Source organism: Chamaea fasciata, unplaced genomic scaffold, assembly GCF_029207755.1.
Source record: "Chamaea fasciata isolate MVZ Bird 193981 ecotype frontalis unplaced genomic scaffold, bChaFas1.0.hap1 SCAF_2, whole genome shotgun sequence".
Lineage (NCBI taxonomy): Eukaryota > Metazoa > Chordata > Aves > Passeriformes > Sylviidae > Chamaea > Chamaea fasciata.
In genome coordinates this window covers 511,429-535,465 of record NW_027094087.1, presented here as the reverse complement: position 1 = coordinate 535,465, position 24,037 = coordinate 511,429, and the positions used below count along the sequence as shown (strand labels likewise).

General features: G+C 50.6%; 1 protein-coding gene across 1 annotated transcript in view; it reads left to right on the top strand.

Annotated features, from left to right (window-relative positions):
* Positions 1–23,465, top strand: part of LOC136303600 (glutamate receptor ionotropic, kainate 1) — a 76,775-nt gene extending 53,310 nt beyond the window's left edge. The window contains exons 10-16 of the mRNA XM_066207220.1: positions 22–225; positions 586–809; positions 3,763–3,881; positions 7,787–8,004; positions 11,590–11,815; positions 14,700–14,950; positions 23,030–23,465. Of these exons, the coding sequence (XP_066063317.1) occupies positions 22–225; positions 586–809; positions 3,763–3,881; positions 7,787–8,004; positions 11,590–11,815; positions 14,700–14,950; positions 23,030–23,185 (1,398 nt within the window). The 3' untranslated portion in view covers positions 23,186–23,465. The remainder of the gene's footprint in view (positions 1–21; positions 226–585; positions 810–3,762; positions 3,882–7,786; positions 8,005–11,589; positions 11,816–14,699; positions 14,951–23,029) is intronic.
* The last annotated feature ends 572 nt before the right edge of the window (positions 23,466–24,037 follow it).

Here is a 24,037-nt window from a genome sequence, read left to right as displayed (position 1 = left end):
GTCCGCTGTGTTTTCCTGCAGGAAGATCCCTACGTGATGTACAAGAAGTCTGACAAGCCCTTGTACGGCAATGACAGATTCGAGGGGTACTGCCTGGACTTGCTAAAGGAGCTGTCAAACATTTTGGGCTTCATCTATGAGGTCAAACTCGTTTCTGACGGCAAATACGGAGCCCAGAATGACAAGGGAGAGTGGAATGGGATGGTGAAGGAACTCATAGATCATGTAAGACTGAACTCTTCTCTCTGTTCTCCTTTTGCCTGGGGTATTTCATATCTGAAATCTTTGCTGTGGTTTTCACCTTTTGGAGCCACTGCTGTGTCTGTTTAGCCACCCATCAGAATGAGCAGTTTGCAGGTGTTGGGGAGAAACATCCATCAGTGGCCATGTCCCAAATGTCCCCCTGCCTCGTAAAAAGAGGAAACAAAATGTCACACCCCACCCAAAGTACCCTAGAAATGTTAGATTTTGTTGACTTTGAGCCAAATTTGGTTTGTTTTGTAATACTCGGGAAAGAAACGGAGGGAATTGCGGTGGGTTTGCTGAACCTGCAGGAGATGAGTATGTTCCCTTTTGTGTTTCCAGAAAGCTGACCTGGCCGTTGCTCCTCTCACCATTACCTATGTCAGAGAGAAAGTGATTGATTTCTCCAAGCCCTTCATGACGCTGGGAATCAGCATCTTGTACCGGAAGCCCAACGGGACCAACCCCGGCGTCTTCTCCTTTTTAAACCCCCTCTCTCCGGATATTTGGATGTATGTCCTCCTGGCCTGCCTCGGAGTCAGCTGTGTCCTCTTTGTCATTGCCAGGTAAGGCCAGGACAGAGTTTTAGGTGCACCCACGGCCTCTCCTCTCGCAGGTGTGGGATGGGCTCTGGAGTACAGGGGTATCAAACCATCCTAAGGGGGTTATCCAGCCCTAAAACCTTTCAGCAGAGTCTTGGTATTGTCTCATCAACACTGCTTGTCTGTACGGCACTGAGGCCTTTGTTTAGGGGCTGTTCCAAGAGGAATGCCCAGTGGGATGCATCAGGAGGCACCACCCCAGCAGACACGTGCTGAAAAGCAGTCTGTTACTTGCATGCAGGCATTTCCCTTTTCCCCTCACACTGCACACAGGTCAGAGGTAAAAGACCCAAAAGGTGAACCTTGCTGTAGGTCCAACCTTGGAGGTCTCTTCCAGCCGAAATGGTTGTGTGCATTAGAGGAGGGGGGGTCAGGGGTTAACTTCCCAGGGGTGGCCTGAGGTGAAAGAGGAGTTCCTCCCTCCCTGGCAGCTGTGGGGCTGTGTGCAATTGCTCACGGCGTCCCACAGGCTCCTGCAGTCCTCACTGTACCGTGGATAATAACCCCACTGTACACAGCCCGTGATCTCAGTCATGACTAATCTTAAATCTGCTCCACTCCAGCACGTTGACTTTTCTGCAGTTGTGTGCCAAGACTGAAAACATCCCCCAGCCCTCTCCACCTCAGAGCAGTGGAAGGGAGCACAAACACTTCCCTTGAGCTGATGCCTGAGAGCAGTGCCTAGTTAGATTCAGCAGCATGGACTGAAGAAGTGAAATTGTGTTCATGCTAATTTAGATTTATACATTTTAAGCTAAGCTGTTCTTGAAACCCACATCAAGACCTGTCCATGTCTCCAAATACACCGAGATTTCTGTAAGGTTTGCAAAGTGTTTCAGCAAACACTGGTTGCTTTTAATAACCCCAGAAAACATCCGCTTCTTAGCACTGTCACAGTAAATTAAATGGTTACCCACATTTTGACATCAGTTCCTGGAAAACAAATACTTGGGAATAGTTTGCACAGACTGGTATAATCCTCCTGTCATTTCTTTCAACTTTTCAGCAGCTGAATAATTTCTCATTTGTCTCTGAGCCTAACGTAGCCCTGTCATTGTTACATCAATTTTTAAACTCAAACACTGAAGTTTTAATCACTGTGAAGAGTTGCAGACTGGCAAAGCTCTGTTCCAAGTACACTGCCAGTGGATGAGCAAGGTGTTTTCTGCCAAAATTTCCCTGTCTGCTGATGCCATGTCAGCTGTGCTGTTACATCAGCAAAGGCAGAGCCAAGTAGCTGAGTCAATAATGTCACACAGACCCCGTGGAAAAAGGTGCTTGGGTGACCTTGAGCATCTCACCTTTATCAGATACCTCAGCACAGCTGCTGCTGGAGAGGGAGAAAACCAGGGGGGAAAAGGGCCAGGAAAACAGAAGGTCTGAGTAGTGGATTCTGCTGAGCTGTAAACCAGAGCCTAGTGCAGCAAGAGAAACAGGAGAAAAAAAACAGCTTTTGTTTTGAGGGAGATGTGCACCCTACTAATGCATTGAAATATGAACCTAGGGCTAGAAAAACCTTCCCGGTCTGGAAGACAAGGATTTGCTGCCAGAATTTCACGGCCACTTTCTAGCAATGGCCCTTTTGCTCTTCTTGTGATGGGGACATTTGTGTCCAAGTCACTGAATGTGGTGGTTTTCTGAAACCCTGCAAAATTCCAGCCTTGGGCTTCCCAGGCAGGCCAGGCAGAGGAATTTGTTCTTCTTCCTGCCCTGTGTGAACACTGTGGGGGGAGCTCCCCACTCCTGGGGCTGTTGGCAACCCACGGATCCTGACTGGAGGTCTCTTGTGAAGGATGTGTGTCCCTCTGAGGGCGTGAACTGAGCTGGGAACAATGTGGTCACCCCACAACACCTGCTTCCATGATTACAGCGGAAACCTGAAACATCTAATTTGGGAACTGCTTTTCTTTTGACGGGTGCATGCAGAACTGTTGCTAACTTGACCCTGAAAACTTTGTCTTTTGTCATGATTTTCGGTACTCTCGTTCTGGGCATTGTGCAGCTGATGGCATCCTAAGCTACATCCTCTCCCAATTAACGGATTCATTATTACCAGACCTCATTACTTCAGCTAAGCAAGGCACTCCGCTAGCAACCGTGCATAAATTCAATGCTTAATTATATTGTTGCAACAGTAATTAGAATGTGTTGGGTGAGGGTGTCAATTAAAGCTGCATCCACACGCTCCACGAGGGAGGCACGTGGCTCTGGGGAGCCAGAGGAGGAGCAGTCCTTGGGGAGCTCCTGCTGGGTGTGAGCTCAGCCCGGAGCTCCTCCAGGGAAGGAATTGCTGTGCTGCTCCCTCCTGCTTGTGCCCACCCGTTATCCCTGTGGCTCGAGGAGCTGCCGCTGCTCCCAGCGCCTCCAAAGCCGGGGAGAGCAGGGTGCTCAGAGCCCCCAGGCTGCGGGGCTGCTCCTGAATGGGCACCTGCCTCAGAGTGGGACCCCTGGTGGGTCCCTGCCAGCTGGGAACATCCAGTGGTCTGGGAATGATGGGCAGCTGCTGCTGCAGGGAGGGTCCAGCACCCACAGACAGCGCGGTGCTGCCCTGAGAGGGCTGCTGCCCCTTCCTTGCTCCCAAAACAGTCCCTGTGGCTCCCAGCGGTGCCCCGGCAGTGGGGCAGGGAGCTGTGGGGCAGGGAGGAGAGGGCAGGAGAGGAGCAGCAGCCCCGTGCCGGGCCCAGCAGTGTGCCACCCATCGCTCCACAGCTTATCCACAGCTGGCACAGGGCTGTGGATGTCCTTCAATGCCAAACTGTCCTTTGGCAGGGGGCCAGCCCTCCGTGCTGGGCTCTGCTGTCCCTGTCCCTGTCCCTGTCCCTGTCCCTGTTCCTGCCCTGCCGGGGAGCGCTGCTCAGCAGGTTTGCTGTGTGTCCTCTGCTCGATGTTTACGGACTGTTTCTGTTGACTGCCACAGGTTTACACCATACGAGTGGTATAACCCCCACCCGTGCAACCCAGACTCAGACGTGGTGGAAAACAATTTTACTTTACTAAATAGTTTCTGGTTTGGAGTTGGAGCTCTCATGCAGCAAGGTACACCGGTTACACTTCGTTCTCGCACACGTCCCACAGTCTGCTCCAGGGCTTCTGTGCTGGTAAACTCCACCCTCTGTAAACAGCATGTACTGTAAAACCTGATCTCACACACCAGAGTAGCGCAAGGGAAGGAAGGAAGCCATGTGCCTCTGCCACAGGGGAACCCTGCAGCCCAGACCTGGAGGGCAAGCAGCTGAGAGAAAGGGGAGCACACAGGGCCACACGGGAGCTCTGCAGCTGAAGTGGAATTTAATTGCAAGAGGGGTCTGAAGTGCCTCACACTGAAGCTGAGTTTATTGGTATAAGAGTTTTGGCAGCAGGGAAGTGTTGGGCTCCATCCCAAGACAAACAGCCTTAGCTGCCCTAGAAGAACTGTTCCAGCTGCCAAACAAGGACAGATGCTCTTTCTCCAGAAGGGTTGTTGAGTTTGTAGGCACTTGTCAAACATGTTGTTTAAAACCAACACCACACCCTTGTTTTCTACGGCTTTTCTGCAGGTATGAGTCCCATCCCTCTGTAAATGCATCCGACCCTAGAAGCCTTAGCTTAACCCAGTCACAAGCCCCCATTGCTGATGATCTTGGAAACAGCTGACATTTTATTCAGACTCCAAGGAGGGGCAGTGAAGCTTACTCCATGTGGGAGGTCAAATAGATCTATGTACTAAACACATTGGTTTATGGCATTTATGTTCCGAGGTTTCCAATGAAATCACTTTCAACCGAAACTGGGGTCCACAGAAAAGAGAGAAAATGTTTTCTGACAAACATTTCAAGTTGAATCAAAGCTGAACAAAAAAGACCCCGCCCCACCACAACCAAAAAGGCAAAGCCCAGCAGTACCTTGGTATTAAACTCCTAAACATTTAAGTAAGGAATGTAAAACCATCCCTGCATTCATACAGGTACAGTTTATGCTTTCCTCTTTAGCAGACATGAGTAGCTGTTAAAAAATAAAGAGGATTTTTTTCCCTAGATATGGTAGAGAATAAAGTTTGTATTGACCTAAGAGGCACTTGCTTCTAGTGGTGCATTACCATATTGAGAGGATACAGAGCTTCCCCACAGAAATTGCTTTGAAGGAGTTTGGATGAAAGAGGAGCGTTTTCCGCTTTGTTTTGGAGCTTTTCTGTTTTGTTTTCCTTCCAATTTGTCAGTAAAACACAGGCTGAGGTTTTACAGTATCAGGCAGGTGTGTGTACCTAACTGTGGTTGCCCTGTGTGTGAAAGTGCCCCGGGATTTTGTGTTTCCTGTCCTGCCTTTTTTGGAGTTTACCATCATCCACAGCAAACTGTGGGATGCAGTGTCTGCTCGTTACCACTACCTTGGGTACATGACAGTCAGCCCCAACCAGACTCTGCTTGTCTTGTAAGGAGACTCAAAACAAAACGAAAGACAGAGAGAAAACGAAAGAAAGGAAAAAAAGAAAACATTCGTAAGGCAACACAGATGTTTCCATGTGCAAACTTGTGGTGTGATTGTCTGTGCCTCACGGTCACGGGAAGAGTTTGGACATGATGGGAGCCGTGGTGGAAGTCTGGGTCTAGCGTTGCGCTCCTCCTCCTTGGCAGCAGCTGCTCGTTATGCTTGACTGGAAGCCACTTGTGATTAAATTTTAAAATGTGATGATCAGACTTTCTCTTTTCTACAGAGCGTGAGCAAAGTCTGGATCAGGATTGGCTGTCATGTCTGCCATAAAAAGGCACTAGAGAGACTTCAGCAAGTATTGTCTCTGCCCCCGAGTCTTGCTGGCAACATTTTGATTTAGATGCTGCTTCCCCTGTTTTTCCCCTGGAAGTCTCAGATGTGTTTGCATCCTCTGAAAGCATCCAAACAGGGCACATTTCATCCAATCCATCCAGGGAAGCTGTCACTGTGAGAAAGGAGGGCTGTCCCTCAGAGCTCAGCTCAGCCAGAAACGGGGCAGGCAGGAGCAGCCGGGGCACAGAGCGCCCGGGTGGAGAGAGGGGATGGAGCAGATCCCGGGCTGATCCCACAGCCTGGACAGCAGGGCAGGGGGGATTCTGCCCCTGTGCCCCTGAGCTCAGGTGAGATCCCACCTGCAGAGCCGCCCCAGCCCTGGGCCAGCAGCACAAGGAGCTGGAGCTGCTGGAGAGAACCCAGAGGAGGCCCCGGAGCTGCTGCAGGGCTGGAGCCAGGCTGGGAGAGCTGGGGGGGCTCACCTGGAGAGGAGAAGGCTCCAGGGAGAGCTCAGAGCCCTGCCAGGGCCTAAAGGGGCTCCAGGAGAGCTGGAGAGGGACTGGGGACAAGGGATGGAGGGACAGGACATGGGGAATGGCTTCAAACTGACAGAGTAGGTTTAGATGGGATATTGGGAAGGAATTGTTCCCTGTGAGGGAACAAGTGCAGGAATTCTATCTGTATGGCTGCCTAAGCTTAAAAGCAAGAATTCCTTCAGGATGACCTGAATCAGCACAGCTCTTGCAGTTCCTCCCCCGCTTAGAAATAGAAAGCAACGAGGAAATGTTTCATTGTATTGAAACAAAAACAAAAACAAAAACAAAAATGAAACCAACAAAACACAACTAGTCAGGAAAGCAAGAAAGTACAGCAGAAGCCCAAACACAAACCCAGGCAGAGCTACAGCTCTGGAAACAACTCCTTTTGGACTGGAAAATTTCAAGTGAGAGTTTTTGCCTTCAGACTGCTCTCGCTGTTTGGCAGCTCTGTCAACACACTCCAACCCCTGGGCTAAGCTTAGCTCTGACCTTTAAGAGACACAGCTCTGTGTTTACAAATACAGCTCCAATCTGCTTGCTGCTTGGTGGGGAAGGTTTTACCCTTTCGGTCTCTGCCCCAAAAGCCACTTTCAGAGCTTTTGCAAAGCCTGAAAATGTTGAAATTTCTCGCAGAACTCACTGAATAGCTGAGGAGACATAATATGGCACCGTGTTTTTCCAGTAATAAAAAATACATTTGTTAAGTAAAAATCTTTAGCCTTGAGCTTTCTGTTCACGGGCTCTTAAGTATTTTCTTAAGTCCATCCCTCGACAGCAAAATAATTATGCAAAAACTTGACTTTGAAGTCAAGTTACCCAGGTGGCTACCCAAGAGCTCTGCTGAACCAGATCCTCGAATCCCACATTATGCACAGAGTTCAGTGGGAATGGCACTGAAAATTTGCCTCAGAATGCCTGGAAGCGCCAGTATCTCTGTGGCTGAAGCAGAGGTTTTCTGAGCTGCCTGGGAACCATTGCAGTGCAGGTAACACGTGCTGCTCTGTGGGGGTTTATGCAGTGGCAGAGACCTGCTCACACCTGTTCAGAATAGTGAGTGTTAAATACGCTGCCCAAAACTCTGCATTGCCCTGAGGGTCGCAGGGGTGTGTCCACTGACCCTCTGATTTTTCAGACGTGAGGCACAGGTTGCTAGAAAGAGGTTTTCTGGGGGCTGAGCTGGGGTTCACTGGAGGTCCCTGGAGCTGCACTGATCTCCCTGTTGGTGCTGAGAAGGGTTGACAGGATGGACAGGGCAGGCTCCTCCTGTGAGGGATTTCTGTCAGGCAGCTGGGAGCAGAAGAGCATTTGCCAAAGAGCTCTGGTTACAGAATTGATCGCAGTGTACAGGCACAAAGGGACTCCAGAAGCAGACAAAAACACCAGAGTAGCTCGCTGGGGATGTACAAGATTAATATCACAAGGCTGGTTAGCTCAGAGACGTGAGGGGGCTCAGACCCAAGGATAATTCCATTTGTCATGTATCATGGCACACATCCCCTTCCCAGTGTGTTACCATTATAAATGTCAGCCGTGCATCTGTGAGATTATTGTTGAAATCATTTTATCATGCTGCAGCTCATAAAAGCATTCTGTGCCTAGAACCAGGCTGTGCTATCAGGAAAGCCTCATTTTAATATGATCGTTCTGATGGTGTTGTAACAGGATCAGAGCTGATGCCCAAAGCTCTTTCCACCAGAATAGTTGGAGGAATATGGTGGTTTTTCACCTTAATCATAATCTCATCCTACACTGCCAACCTGGCTGCCTTCCTGACCGTGGAGAGGATGGAATCTCCCATCGACTCGGCAGATGACCTGGCAAAGCAAACCAAGATCGAGTATGGGGCTGTCAGGGATGGATCCACCATGACCTTCTTCAAGGTAAGGCAGCCCCGGGCATCTGCGGGGCCAGGAGGTGGAGCCACAGCAACCCAGGGACTGCAGGGGTAGGGGAATAGATAATTCACCCAAAACCAGAGCCACAGCATCCCCAGGGACTGCAGGGGTAGGGAAATACAAAATTCACCCAAAACCGGAGCCACAGCATCCCCAGGGACTGCAGGGGTAGGGAAATACAGAATTCACCCAAAACCGGAGCCACAGCATCCCCAGGGACTGCAGGGGTAGGGAAATACAAAATTCACCCAAAACCAGAGCCACAGCATCCCCAGGGACTGCAGGGGTAGGGAAATACAAAATTCACCCAAAACCGGAGCCACAGCATCCCCAGGGACTGCAGGGGTGGGGAAATACAAAATTCACCCAAAACCAGAGCCACAGCATCCTAAGGGATTAGAGAAGATAAATACACGAGGTACCCAGAGCCAGAGCCATGGCATCCTGGAGGATTGGAGGGGTAGGGAAATACTTAATTCAGCCAAAACCAGAGCCACAGCATCCTGAGGGGTTAGAGGAGAGGATAAATACACCAGGTACCCAGACACACAACATCCCAAGGGACTGGAGGAGAAGGTGAATACACCAGGTACCTGGAGCCACAGCATCCTGAGGGATTAGAGGAGAAGGTAAATACACCCGGTACCCCAGCACGGTGGATCCTTCAGCAGCAGGAATGTACAACCCGGCAGGTTTCCCCCAGGACACGTGGAATGCCAGCCTGGCAGTGGAATACAGTGAGAGGTAAACCCATCTGCCTCTGATGGGAGCCAGGGCATGGACATGGGGATATTCTCCAGCTGGGATCCTATTTCCTTCCAGACACTTCACTGAAAAGCAGCTGGAAAAGTCTGCTTCCCCTTCTGAAAGGCACATTCTACCGTGGTGATTCCACAGGAAAAATGCAAGTTTGTTTGTCCCTTCTTTTAATGCTCCATGGTCAATGTTACCTAGACCGTCAATACAGGGGCCACACACACCTGAGCACATCTGCAGGCAGAGAGTTTTCTGTGGCTAATTGGTAGACAACTGTGCTAATTAGGCCTTTTTTTTCTTTTTTCCTAATTATTAGTATTAATTACATCCAAAATGGATAATCTCATACAATGTCAGTGTAAAAGCCAACAAGCTGTCGACACAGAATACATGCCCAAAAGTCCTGTGACAGTCAGAATTAATTAGCAGCTTCGTCAGCAGCCTCAGCAGGGGAGTCAGGCTCAGCATGAGCCCGGGTCAGGCTTTTCCCTGTGGAGCCTCAGGGTGGTGTTTGTGGAGTCACACACACGGAGCCTTGGAAGGGAATCAGACTCTGGGGGAAGCAGTGGGGCAGAGCAACATCTGTGACAAGAGGTCTCTCCCTCTCTAGGGACATCCCAAAAAGGCAAAAATCCAAACACCTGCTCCAGGTGAGCCTGCTCTGGGACCCGGCTGATCTCCAGAGGTCCCTTCTAACCCCAACCATCCCGGGATTCTGGGATTCTGTGCAGTCTGTCCCTGCTGGTGCTGCAAAGGGTGAACTGCCCCTGTCAAGGCTCTCCTGTGGCCGAACAGAAATGTTTCCTTGCTGAAAGGAAAACACCAACTGCAGCATTTTGCTACAGTGAGCTCCTGAAATGATGAGCTGGCATTTCCACTGAGATGGAAACACACCCAGAGATATTCCAGTAAGGCAAGCTCCGGATTCTCCTCTGCCTCTTCCAGGCCCAAGGAAGCTCGCTGCCATTGATGTTCTGAAGTCAAATTTAGCTTCAGAGGCAAAACTTCAAACCCTGTTGCATCCCTGCATTTTTAGAGGAAATAGGTCCTGAAGCTCAACATGAGAAGCTCAGAACAAATTTCCTAGAGCTGTTTTTAGTTTTACACTGGTTTCTTTTTGCACCATTAATCCCGCAGGCAGAAATATGTAGGCTAAAAAGCCTGTGAGCTTCTAGAGGAAAACCTTCAGAGAAGGTGGTTAAATATTTATGCACTACATGTGCCAGCTCACTTGTGCCTGAAATACACGTGCACAGAGGCACAGGGGAAGGACAGTACAGAAACGGGGGGTGGATTCCCTGGCAGAGGGACGGTGACACAGTGAAAATGCATGAAAAGTGCAGTGTATCACGCTTGTAAACACCCAGTGTTTTATCAGAGGTGTTATGATTTTTACTAAGGAAGCGTCTCCAGGTCCTCACAAGATTAGGAGTTCAAGATTAGTTGAGATTTCAGTGTAACTGCTGGATGGGATGGAGATCAGGAAGCTTATTAGGAAAGCAAGGTACTCCCACTGCTTTTCTGAAAGCTCCATTTGCATTTATTCAAGCTGACGCCACTTGTAGTTAGTGGTGTCTGTAATGCACGTGCTGACAGCTGTGATTGCCCAATGGTTTGGAATGCCTAGCACGGGTGTCCTTGTCACAACAGTTTCCCCAGAAAAGCATTATTGTAAAGATGAAATATTTTTCAAGGAAGTCGCTTTTCTGCAGTGGCTTTTAGCCGGACCGTGGGAGGAATGAAAACAAAAGTAATTGGAATTATTAGTGGGGGGGAAATGGAGTTCTGACTTTGGCTTTCAGACTCAGCCTCCTCCCTGTGTAGAGATGCCAGATCTGGCCAGAGCAGATGAAAATAGCCCAAAACAGGGCCTGGGGAGCTCAGGACAGTTAAACCTCGTAGGAGGGCAAGGCAGCAGCACTCCAGGCAGCATTGCCCATCTGTGGGAATGGCCAAATCTGGGAGAAGTCCAGCTGAAGGCAAGATGTTTCCCATCCACAAGCAGTGACACACATTTATTTCTCCAGACTGCTGCCCTGCTCTGTTTCCAGCACGTCCATAAATCTTCCAGTTCTTTCTTGCCCCTCCATCAAAACAAGTCTTAGTCCTGTCCTGCAGCTTGTGCCAGTTCCTGCCTTCTAAAGTGCAGATGTGTTTCCACTGAAATTAATGAAAATTCAAAGGCCAAAATTTGGCACAGGATCCATCCTGGAGAAAAAAAAATGGGAGCTGGCAAGTTGAGAAGCCAAGATCTTTCTGACAAACTCTTCTGGACAAGGAATTTTGTCCTTTCACTAAATTCACTGTCAGACTCAGTCTAGTGCATAAACATAGCATCAATCTCCAAAATATTCCCTGCTGAGCTATAAAAGTGGTTCCTACTTGTTTCACCAAATTCCACCAAACTGAGGTGGAATTCAGGTGACATTCATGGAATTTACAGACGGGGCATATTAACATTTAAAGCTCAAAGACCCAGAAAAATCAGCTTCTCGCAGGAATGCCCTCAAAGCCGGGGTTTAAAGCTGAGCCTGGAATCAGCTGAGACGGCAGGGCTACAATCTATGGAGTAGCAGAAAACTTGAGAGCACCTCACAGCCAGGCCAGTAATGAGGTTCCTGGCACTGCAAAGCAAGTGGGAAACAGCAAGAGATTGCTGAGCATAAAACCCAGTGAGAGGGAAATGCTGCTGGCAGGCAAACCCTGCCACCCTGTCACTCCACATGTGGTGCTCTAGGCTGGGGAGGCTGAGGGACCCTTGGCGAGTGCAGCTGGGGTGCTGGTGTGACCCTGGGCCTCCTTTTCCCCGCGCAGAAATCCAAGATCTCCACATACGAGAAGATGTGGGCGTTCATGAGCAGCCGGCAGCAGACGGCGCTGGTGAAGAACAACGACGAGGGCATCCAGCGCGTGCTGACCACCGACTACGCCCTGCTCATGGAGTCCACCAGCATCGAGTACGTCACCCAGAGGAACTGCAACCTCACGCAGATCGGCGGCCTCATCGACTCCAAGGGCTATGGCGTGGGCACCCCCATCGGTAAGGGGCTCCCTGCTGGGGAGCGCACACACTGTCCCCTGAGGGCAGTGACACAATCGGCGTCACTGCTTACTCAAAACGCTGAAATCCCTGAGGCACAGCCTTGCAGTTGATCCTCACTGTTCTTCAGTATTGCTCTGAGGTCATGGATTGAATCAGAAATTCATCTCCTTCACTGCAGAGCTTTAAGACTCCCAGTTTCTCTGAACTCTCTCTGGGAGACCTTTTCGAGCGCTCCCAGTACCCTTTCTAAGATCTTATAATTGCACAGCATTAAAATTTGTGTCAGGTTTTTGTGCTGTGCACTTGTGAGCAATTGGCACTGGGGAGCCAGGTTTTGTCCTGTGTTTGTAGAATTATGGAACCACAGAAGGGTTTGGGGCTGGAAAGAACCTCAAAAGCCCATCCAGTGCCACCCCCTGCCATGGGTAGGGACACCTCCCACTATCCCAGGTTGCTCCAAGCCCTGCCCAGCTGGGGATTGGTTCACCCATTGCTTGACAGAGCAGATATATATAAGGCAGAAACACCTCTGCACTTGGAGCTGTCACTCTTTGTGGCGCTGGGCACCGCAGGCAGATTGTCACAGACATGACATCCCAAGGATATTTTTCCACTGGCTGTGTGAAGACAGCCTTGGCACCCCGAGAAAAGTGATACAAAAGCTACAATCCCCAAGAACGACAAACTCATGGCAAGAGTTTCCTTGCGGTTATAAAGCTGCCACGCTTTAAACCAAGAACAATGAAGGAATAATTGGAACAGATGGCAATCCTCAGAGACAGTGCAGCCATTGGAAATGCAGCTGGGAAATATATTTATAAGATGTTTCTTGTATGAGAAGAAGTGCACCTTTATTTTTTTTGTTAAGATAAACCTGCAAAATTCAGGGGAATAGATATCCCCAAGCATTGTGGAATAATCCAGCACCATCGAGCACCTCATAAACAACTGATTTCATAAACAAGATAAACCTGCCACTATCCAGAGGGACCCCCAAGGCTCTGTTATTTCTCTCAGAGCATTCGAGAGTATTGATTGCAGAGGCTGTCTGGAAAATAAAAATAAAAACCCAAAAGAGGCTTGTCTGTGACCCTTCTCCACCCTCAGTGATTCTGGGATTCTGGGAAGTGTCAGGGCAGGTTTAGCTGCAGGATCGGTGCCGGTGCTGATGCAGGTAATCCTAACACTAAAGCTCTTCCCAGTTCCTTGGGAGAGTGCTAGGAGAGTAGATAAATGCATTTCTTGGCCTAAGAGGTTTGTTAATAGCTCAGAGGCCATAAGTTATGTGCTGAATACTTGAAGAGGCGTGGAGATGGATTTGTGGGTGGTGTTAGAGCTCACCAATAAACCACCACCAGTGCAGCTCTCTTGACAAACTCTAAAAGCCCGTGCAGAAATATGGAGGTGCCTGTTACCCTCCAGATGAATTGTGGTGATCCTGATGGCAGCATAAACACCACGAGAAAGAGTGAACAACCCCACAAATCCTGTGTTGTGACTGGCTACTCCACTTCACCTCCCAGCTGTGTCCTTGCAGGCAGAGGAAGTGGACGAGTCCTGCAGCCTTACACATTTCTGGGAACAAGCCTCTCCTAAGGCACAGACAGTTCTGCTCTCTCTTCTGCGAGGCACTGCTGTTTTCAGGGCCAATAATTCACTCCTCTGTGCAAAGCCAGTTCTTGGAGGTGTTTCTGGCCTGTTGTCTGTGCTGTTATTTTTGGGTCTTTAACAGCAGGCACACAAATCATCCGCTCTCACAGCGGGCTCGTTTTCCTCTCAGAGCTGGCTGCCTCCAGCAGGGCTGGTCTCTGGCTTCCCAGATGGATGTGGGATAGTGTGACACATGTCTTCTGGCAGCTGTGGTCACAGCATGGCCCAGTGCTGGCAGTGCTCAGCCTCAGCAGCAGCTGAGTGTTGGCACAACAGATGAGGAGCTGCAATGTTCCTCACGCTGGCTCTCCTCAGACAGGGCTGGGCAGGAGTAGCTGCAGGGCTGTCAGCTCTGCATTTCAGCCCAGACTCAGAATGTTTCCAGCTGTAGGGAGTCCAGCATGGCAGGGTTTGGGAATACTCATGTGCCTTCGGAGCCAAACAGCGTCTCACAGAATCACAGAACCATTCTTGCAAGCTCCTTGCTATCACAAAATCCTGGTCCCACAAAGAAAAGTCTCTCTCACGCACACAGGCTGCAGGGTTTTGGAGAGGCTGAGCAGAGCGTGTGAGAGCAAATCCAAGCAGGCTGAGCCACCCAGTGTGACCCCTCTCCTCGCCAGACCCATAAAACTGCAGAGCCTGCACACACATCATTTAGCAAATGGTGGCCTGTGAACCAAAAGCATGAAATTGTTGCTATTTTCAGCTTGCAGGGCCGCTGTTGTTGCAGATGACAATAAAAAGGGACTTGTCCACACAGGGTGCTATTACAAGCTGTAGGTAGCTGGGATGGAGCTGTCGGGTGGTGCGGGTGTAAATGAGAAGAGAAAGTGTCTGAGTGACTGTGGACTCCTCTGAGGCAGCCACTCATTTGCAGGCAGCAGGAAAAACCAACAGATGCTGAAGTCAATAGAAGGGATGCAAAGCGGAAATTCTCCGAGAGTGCTCGCAGCAATATTCAAATATGATGCGGAGGAACGCCTTAGCAAGGAAACCCACTGCCAGGGCTTCAATAAACCTCACTAGGAGACCCCAAAATTAGCACGAATTCTCAAATAACTGCACCAGTGGAGCCTTCTGCTTCCCAGTCCCCAGGGCAGGCACCAACAGAGATTCCCCTTCCCACCTCCAGCCTCTCCAGCTGGAATAATCCCTGCTGTGACAGGGGAGGATAGACGGTGGCAGCTGCTCCCTGCCAGCACCGCCAGGCCTCGCTGTCCCCTTGCAGGGTCCCCGTACAGGGACAAGATCACCATCGCCATCCTGCAGCTGCAGGAGGAGGGCAAGCTGCACATGATGAAGGAGAAGTGGTGGCGAGGCAACGGCTGCCCCGAGGAGGACAGCAAGGAGGCCAGCGCCCTCGGCGTGGAGAACATCGGCGGCATCTTCATCGTGCTGGCGGCGGGGCTGGTGCTCTCCGTGTTCGTGGCCATCGGCGAGTTCATCTACAAATCGCGCAAGAACAGTGACATCGAGCAGGTGAGTGAGCCCACCCTGCCCTGCCGGGCCTGGGGAGGGCTCTGCAGCACGGGCTGCACTGCTGCAGCGTGCATTTCCCGCCGGGCCTCCCTGCCCCTAATGACAAAATCATTTCTTGATGAGAGCAGGGAAGCGCCTCGCCCGCGGTGCAATTAGCGCTGCTTAGCGGGGCAGTGCAGAACACGGGCAATTAATTTCTCCAGCAGTTTCTGCTTGAGCTTCAGGACTTCCAGCAGAAATTACGTTGGAAGGGAATAAAACACCACTGGGCTGTTGGGGTTTTTATATGGCATCAACACGAGCCCCTCGAGTAACGCAGGGAAGCACATCCAAATCCCAAGAGTAATTTTCCTCAGGCTCTAGAAAGCATCTTCTTTCAGAGCCAGGGGTTTACGAGCTGTGCTGAAGGATGCACTTTAAAGCCAGGAGATCTACTGAGAGGTGATGGATGCCACGGGAAAGTCAGATTACGGAGCCAAAGAAATTCTGGTTATAGCTCCACTGAAGTGTAATGAGCAATGTAAAAGGGCAGAGGGAAAACAAAGGAAATGCTGTGTGTAAATCACGCCTTGAGCGTCAGAGCGGTTTGTGTGAAGGGATCGGTCCTGAAAATGGAGTGTAAACACCCCTTTAGAGAGCCACCAGCCCTGTGAAAGAGGCAGGGCTGAGCAGCAACTTGGACAGTGTTCCTGAAGCTGTTGCCAGGTTGTCCGGCTCTGTCCGGCGCCCTGCTGTGGCCCTGCCTGGCTCCTCTTCTCTCCAGCAGGACTTTTCTGAGGGACAAGGAACTGACCCTGAATCCCCAGAAGTTCCCATTTCCTCACTCCAGGCTCCCAGACATAAGGCACCCACCTTGAAGTGGTTAAAGTTCCCTTTCCACTTGGAGGTGGGAAAGGCTGGAGCTTTTCCACGGGGGATTCCCCCTCCCCATCCAAGGTGTTCTCCTACAAGGGTGGTGGCATAAATGCCAGGAGTGGCTGTTGAGGCAAAGACCCTCCCGGAGGTCAGCAGGGACGAGTGGGAGGAGAAGGGAACGTTTCCAGCTGGCTCTGGGAGGTGCGGTTTGCATTGAAACAAAAAACAGATGCAGCAGCTCATGGAGCAATCCCAGGACATGCCAAACAAAGGTCCCCGGTTTGGGATAAGGCAGAGATAAAGGATTGATGTGTTTGCACATATCGCAGCTTTCTAATTAGTACTTTAGCCCGTTTTAGCACAAAATGCATAAAAAATGTGTCGGTATCTTTGTTTTGTTCGTGTCTCGGGAGATGGTTTATTCAAATACGTTTTGGAGAACAGTTGCAGCTAATTAAAATATTCAGTGTAATTAAGATGTTTCGTTTAAGTGCTACCATGGTGCAGAATGTCCTGGAAACTTTGCAGGAGTCTGTGCAAGGCAGTGCTTCCCTGAAGCCAGGACTGAAGCAGACCTAAAGCTTTAGGGCAGGGGTGTTAATTTACTGAGCAGTGTGTGGGGTGAACAACACAGAATTTGGGGTCGCACACGTGTGCACACACGCCCCCAGTTCTGCACCTGCACTGCTGCTGCACAGCAAGGTGTTGCTTAATAATTAGAATCATTAAGTGAGTTAATGTGGCACATCCTGCTTCTCCTCCAGAAGCAATTTCACAGAGGGCACAACACCAGTGGCTCCAGTGCTTCTCTCTGGGATTGTTCTCTCCGTTCCCTGGTGAGATCAGCAGCTTAGATGGGAAATGCTGCGCAGGGTGTGTTATCACTAAGCTAATCCGAACCATTGCTGTTATACAATCTGTGAGTTTTGTGTTTCCATAAGTGGAGTCTCTTTTGATTTAAACGGCTTCTGAATCATTCTCGTGCTTGTTTTCAGTTTTGCTTCGTTCATTTATTTACTTTCTCCATTTCTCTTCTCTTGCATGCAAGGCCTTTTGTTTCTTTTACGGACTGCAGTGTAAGCAACCCCACCCGTCCAACTCCACCTCTGGCACCACCTTATCCACGGAGTTAGACTGTGGCAAGTTAATCCGGGAGGAGCGAGGGATCCGAGCGCAGCCCTCGATCCACACGGTGTAGTCAGGAGAGGAGCAAGGTGTGTCCGGGGAGAGCACTGCCAGGGGATAACGCAGGGGATAAACTGATCTAGAGTGAGCTGAAATCCGGGCAAGCCTAAATTCCCATCCCAGGGAGTAATTACAGCCCCAGCGGGGAGCTCAGGTAGCCTTTCAGCACTAGCGCAGTCTCTCGTGTGCCACTGTCACCTTGCCATTTCCTGGGGTAATTCACCTGCTTCAGGTAAGAAAAATTCTTTCCCTCCTTTTCATCTCCTCCCCAGCCCCAGCTGAACAGTGGCAGCCTGGTTGCTGAAAAACAGGGAGGAACACCAGTTTGGACTCTGCTGCAAGCGGGCGAGGCAGCTCTGAATTCAGGAGCCTCCCAAACACCCTGCAGGGCTCCATTAACTTCCTGAACCCTCGTGACAAGCTGCCAGGGATGTTCAGCTGGCATCTCTTATTCCCTGTGTCAATATTTAATGAATTTTAATTCCTCCATTTAAAATTCATTACTCAAAGCCTGCAAGTAACTATCACAGCACACAATCAGGCCCATCAGTGGAATTTTATGCCGTGTAACCATCAGGGACATATCCAACAGGATCACCCTCAGGCAACACCCGCACAGACCATTAATGGAGCAGCTCCACTGCCTGGTGTGAGCAATCCATGGAGTTCATTTGTAACAGAGAAAGCTCCTTTGTGGGAAAATCGGGTATCAGCTTATCCCACCCAGCCAAGCCCTGGCATTGCTTTGCATTTTGAGCCTTGGTGGGATGCTTTGTGTAGGAGGCTGGCACTGGGTGTGTTTCACACCCCGGAATGAAAGCACCTGGATTTCCTCCAGCCCTCGGCCGGCCAGGGACTGACAGGGCAGGGGACAATGGACTGGATGTGGTTTTGCCACCCAAAAACATATGTCAACAATCTGAGACGCACAAAGTGCACAGAAATGCCAGCTGGAGGGATGCCATGAGCTGTGGTAAACCCCAGTGTTCCCAAACCCTTTTACCTGTATCCCAGAATCCCATCAGTCTCACCAGCCCTTCTCCCTCCCCTCACCCCTATTTTATGTTTTCCTGCCCAGTGGAGCTCCTGCTCATCAGACAAGTCACTGCTCTGTTTTCCTGGGGCCGTTCCTGCCCCCTGCTGCAGTGGATGCCTGCACACCCAAAGGGTGAAAGCCTTGAATGGTTTCTGTGTACCGCAGCAGGCTGGAGTGCTTTGTGACAAAGCTGAGCTGCTCCCAGCTCGGCTGTACCAATTCCCCTCTGCTCATCCCAGGGTGGGACTTTACGCTGCGCTCCAGATGCTGCCAGAAATTGCCTTTCTCAGAACGGTCTCTTCACTCGTTTGAATGGGGCCCTGAAAGCTTTGGCTCTCCATAAAATGCTCCTTCTTGCCAGCAAAGACCTGAATTAGGCCCTCTGAATACCTGATTTAAGAAAACACTTTTCATTTGCAGCTTCCCAGTGGAAGAGACTTAAAACTAATTAAATTCAGCTCCTCTCGACTCTCAGAGGAGAAGGAAGATGCCTAATGTGTTTATCTCCATCACTGCTCCACGCAAGAAATCCTCTGGGCTGCAGCTTGGACCGGTTTTGTAATTGTTCCTTAGATTAGTGCCGGATCCAGAGCGCTTCTGTCACTTGCTGGGTAAACATTTTCCCAGCTGTCAGTCCCACAGCCCCGGTGGCAGTGGCAGCCCCGGCCCACAGGCAGCCCCACGGGCGGGGAGCAATTCCCTGGGGGAATCCCTGCTCTCCCAGACAGAGCCTCCTCCCTGGCTGCAAAAAGAGTTATCAAAACCCAGCGCTGGTGTTCAGGGGATGTGGGAGAGCAGCAAGCAGCTCCGCTGATTTTCCTTGTGAACAGAGCACAAAGGAAGAGCTTCTGTAAGTGGGGGAGAGTTACATTAATCCCTGGATTACTGTCACACTGTTTTGACAGTCTCTGCTCAATAGACTCTGGCAGGTTACAGGAGTTAATTTGGGGATCTCTCCTTGCCATCAGTGACAGAATATCACACAGATCCTTCATGTGCCCCAGCAGCAGTTTGCTCACTGAAAGAAACTGCTTTGGATATTTTTCCTTCTGTGCAAAAAATATAAATCAAATTAATTTCAGCGCAAGACACAGAGCAGCGTCCCAGCTATGGGTGCAGGAGAAAAATCCTGACTGCTGCACTTCCTCCTCTCTCCCTGAGCTGCTCAGGAGCTCTTCTAGAACGAAATCTGCCCCACATCCTTTGATTTTCACAGTTCTCAGCACTTCAACAGCACACTGGGCTAGGAGTGCCTCCTTTATTATTATTTGGTTGGTTTTGCAAGGTATTAATAAAATGCCTTGTCCTCAGTGGTAGCCCAGCAGCAGAAGCAGCAGACTGATAAATCCTGACTACAACTCTGTTTTTTCATTGTTTCTACTTCATGTTATTTATTTATTTGTTTGTTTTTAATTCTGAATCTGTAATTCTCCTAAAGCTTAGCGCAGAGCTCTGCATGGGAGCGTAAGGAAGGATTTGGGAGCTTCATGACTAAGCTTCAGCAGCTGCTGAAATGACCAAAGGGCACAGAGAGAGTCCCGCATCACACAGGGAGCAGAACCTATTCTGTTTTTAAAGGATGACATTTCCTTTTACACGCCACGGCCTGCAGCATTTCGACACTGCCAGAATGAGAAAGTTAGGCTGGCTGAAAGCAAAATGTTAAATTCGTTGTTAAGTCGTAAAAGGGGTTGATCTGTGCCCACTCTGCTCTTGTTCTGGGCAGACCTGAGCAGTGCACTGACCAGCATGGACAAAAAGGGGTTTTAAAGCAACCCTTTCACTCTGGCCACCGGAATACGAGACGAAAGAACAGTATGTTACCCTCCTAAATCGAATTTTAATGTCAACATCCCCCTTTGGGAGGCTGCTTTGCAGGTGCTGCTCAGAGGGCTTGGGCTTCTCCCTGGGGTGTGCTCCTTGTCCCTGGCTTTCCTATAAACCCCACACCACCCTGGCTGAGGCTGTGCTCGCTCTGCACCACTTTTCCTAAGAATAACTTGAAGTCCTCCCCATAATGATTATTTTAAAATTCAAAGCGGTTGGAAGTGGAGCCACTGGGCACGCCACAGATCAGATATTAAAAACCTCCCAGCAATATGTTCTGTGTATCTGTCTGCAGATGCAAAATGAACTTCATGGGGCTGTTTTGTGGAGATGAATGTTAAAGGCGTTGTGGTTATTGCACAGTCTGAGTAATAGCAATCCTTTTGGAAAATTAAAGTACCAGCCTATTACCAAGGCAGTAAAATGCACTCTTTCACCTGCAGAAATCATCCCTGTCTGCAGTGTGCAGAGACTAATGGCTGGGATTAAACACAACACATTAGGAGGTTAGTGAAAAACACAGGGAAAGAAAATAAAAACAAGACTGACCGATCCTACAAAGGCTTAATAGCATCCTGTCCCGATTTACCACGGAGTTCTGGACTCACTTTGTAATCCCGATTTTGAAAACTCAATTAAAGCTGAGAGCACAGAGAGCAATAATCCAGGCCAAGCCAGCCACTCAGAGCATTTGGGTTCATTCGTCTGGGGATCAGCGGTGCTGCTCTCCAGAAAAGCCTGGAGCAATAGAGGAAGGGTGTTGGGGGATACCTGCTCCTCCTGCTGCTTCCAGGGGGAAGGAGCGCTGGAATGCCTGGATTATATTACCAAAGGGAGGGTATTTCGGTGATAATTGCAGCAGCAGAGGGGCTGGTTACCACAGCTGTCATTCCAAGGGACAGCAGCGCACTGCCCTGCCTGTGCCTATTGACTCTGGGAATCCTGGTCCCAATTAACGGGAGTTTAATTGACCTCGGAATTGGCGATGAACCAAAGTGAGGCGCCTCAGAGCGGGGAGCACAGTGAGCTATGTGTCTGCCATGGGCTGGGGTCTCAGCCTGTGTGCAGCCCAGCCCACGAGGCCCAGGTGGCACACACAGGGCACAAAATTCTCACCCAGAACCACTCACACTCTTCATTCGGCTTGGTGAAGGGGCTTAAAGCTTCCTTTCCCCCTGCTGCCATCACTTGATTTTATATATAAATTATCTATCCATATTTGCACAGGACAATTATTGTGAGGGTTTGTTTGTTGTTTTTTTTTTTTTTTGCAAAGCCAGATACTTCCACTTAAAGGCTACTTGTGTTTCTTTGTGTTACACCTAATTATTCCAGCTGTGGGTTTTAAAAGATGTTTTCACTTACCCCAAACGTCTTTGTTAACGTTGTGATGGTGGGAAGAACGAAGATCTCTTCTTTCTTTCCAAGCCATTCAGCTCCCTTATTCTTGTGGTAATTATCTCCTTTCTTCAACACACGATATTTGAAAAGATTCTTTCCAAAGAAAAGAAGATTGAGGGCTGCAGCTATGTTTCAGAAATGCTTGTTAATTTCACGAGGGGAAAATAACTAAACACAAAGAAGTCTTCTGAAAACTCTTCCTTGTTTTCTCCAGCATGCCCATGTTTTTGTGTGACTAAGGCATCTGGTGTTTAAAACAAGATGTTTTCTCTTGTGAGGTCAGTGGGCAGAAGAGAAAGGGTAAGTTTCAGTGATGTGAAGGCACCAAAACATAGAAGAGGCACCTGTGGGGAATTTTCTGAAACATTCATAAGCAGCTTTAGTCGGGCCAAAGACAAATGAAAGTCACCAGAAGCTGAGTTAGGGAAAAACCCCGGCTGTGTGCAGTCACCCCCTGCATCCAGGGATTTATTCCCAGCTGGATCTTCTGAGAAGCTCCATGAGCCCCACGAGGGCGGGGCCGCACTTTGGCCTCTCCTGAGAAGTTCCCTAAGCCCCATGAGGGCCTGACCAAGCTTTGGCATCTTCTGTGGGTCAGGCTGAGCTTTGTCCTCTCCCAAGGAGTTCAATGAGCTCGGCCGAGCTTTGTCCTGTCCTGAGGGCCCGGCCGAGCTTTGTCCCGTCCTGAGGGCCCGGCTGAGCTTTGTCCCGTCCTGAGGGCCCGGCCGAGCTTTGTCCTCTCCTGAGGGCCCGGCCGAGCTTTGTCCTGTCCTGAGGGCCCGGCCGAGCTTTGTCCCGTCCTGAGGGCCCGGCCGAGCTTTGTCCTCTCCTGAGGGCCCGGCCGAGCTTTGTCCTGTCCTGAGGGCCCGGCCGAGCTTTGTCCTGTCCTGAGGGCCCGGCCGAGCTTTGTCCTCTCCTGAGGGCTCGGCCGAGCTTTGTCCTGTCCTGAGGGCCCAGCTGAGCTTTGTCCTCTCCTGAGGGCTCGGCCGAGCTTTGTCCTGTCCTGAGGGCCCGGCCGAGCTTTGTCCCGTCCTGAGGGCACAGGCCGAGCTTTGTCCTGTCCTGAGGGCACAGGCCGAGCTTTGTCCTGTCCTGAGGGCACAGGCCGAGCTTTGTCCTGTCCTGAGGGCCCGGCCGAGCTTTGTCCTGTCCTGAGGGCCCGGCCGAGCTTTGTCCTGTCCTGAGGGCCCGGCCGAGCTTTGTCCTGTCCTGAGGGCCCGGCCGAGCTTTGTCCCGTCCTGAGGGCCCAGCTGAGCTTTGTCCTGTCCTGAGGGCCCGGCCGAGCTTTGTCCTCTCCCGAGGGCCCGGCCGAGCTTTGTCCTGTCCTGAGGGCCCGGCCGAGCTTTGTCCTCTCCCGAGGGCCTGGCCGAGCTTTGTCCTGTCCTGAGGGCCCGGCCGAGCTTTGTCCTGTCCTGAGGGCCCGGCCGAGCTTTGTCCTGTCCTGAGGGCCCGGCCGAGCTTTGTCCTGTCCTGAGGGCCCGGCCGAGCTTTGTCCTCTCCTGAGGGCCCGGCCGAGCTTTGTCCTGTCCTGAGGGCCCGGCCGAGCTTTGTCCTCTCCCGAGGGCCCGGCCGAGCTTTGTCCTCTCCTGAGGGCCCGGCCGAGCTTTGTCCTCTCCTGAGGGCCCGGCCGAGCTTTGTCCTCTCCTGAGGGCCCGGCCGAGCTTTGTCCTGTCCTGAGGGCCCGGCCGAGCTTTGTCCCGTCCTGAGGGCCCGGCCGAGCTTTGGCCGGGCTCTCCACGGTGGGAAGCGTTTAATGCCATCCCCTCTCCCCACAGTGTCTTTCTTTCAACGCCATCATGGAGGAGCTGGGAATTTCCCTCAAGCACCAGAAGAAGCTGAAGAAGAGGTCGAGGACGAAGGGGAAGTCGTCCTTCCCGAGCATCCTCACGTGCCAGCAGCGGCGCACGCTGAGGAAGGAAACCATGGCGTGAGCAGGGCAGGGGCAGCGGGACAGAGCCGCCCTGCCCCAGGGGACAGCGGGGCACTGCTGACGTGGGGACACAAACTCCCGCTCCTCAGAGGCTCTCCGTGGTTCCTTTTTTTTTAATCTAGAGGTACAGCAGCTCGCCTAGACTGATGTACTGCTGATCCTGCGGGAAGCGTCCAGCTCTTCCTTCCTCCGGGCCGGATTTCTCTGCTCACCCGATCTGCATCTCTGTCCCCTCCCCGTGCATTGCTGTATGTGCTTTCTAAATAAATAAATAAACAACAGACAGGGTTCTTTTTTCCAAGAATCTGGGAGTGAAACTCTTCTTTTCCCTTCTGAAGCAGAGATGGACTCGGCTCTGCTGAGCACAGTTGTTTAGGAACCAGACACCAAAGTGAAAATCCACACTATTAACTCATAAACTGGGGCCACAGAAAGGGATGAAATACATACAAGCGTATCCAACAACAAGGCTTTTTTATTTTGTCTGATATTGTGAGGAACACTCTGCAGGCTCTTTCCTGTGAGCAACTTGCTTTCCACCATCTTTTCCCTTTTCCATTTCTTTTAAAACTCGATTGTTTGGTAATATCATAGCACCAGGTGATACCATCAGCAGGTGCTGGTGCTTAAAAAGAAATATCACAACCCCGCAAGGAGTGATCAGTGAGCAACACTGACACAATCTCACGGCCATACCCCCCAGATCCTGATGCCAATAAAGCGATTCTTGATTTGGAAATGAAAATCTCTGAGAAGTTAGGGCTGAGAATGCTCAGTTTATAACCAGGTTATCACAGCGTTATGTGGAGCACCAAGAGATGCTGGCCCGTGGTTCAGGCAGGGAGAATTCCAG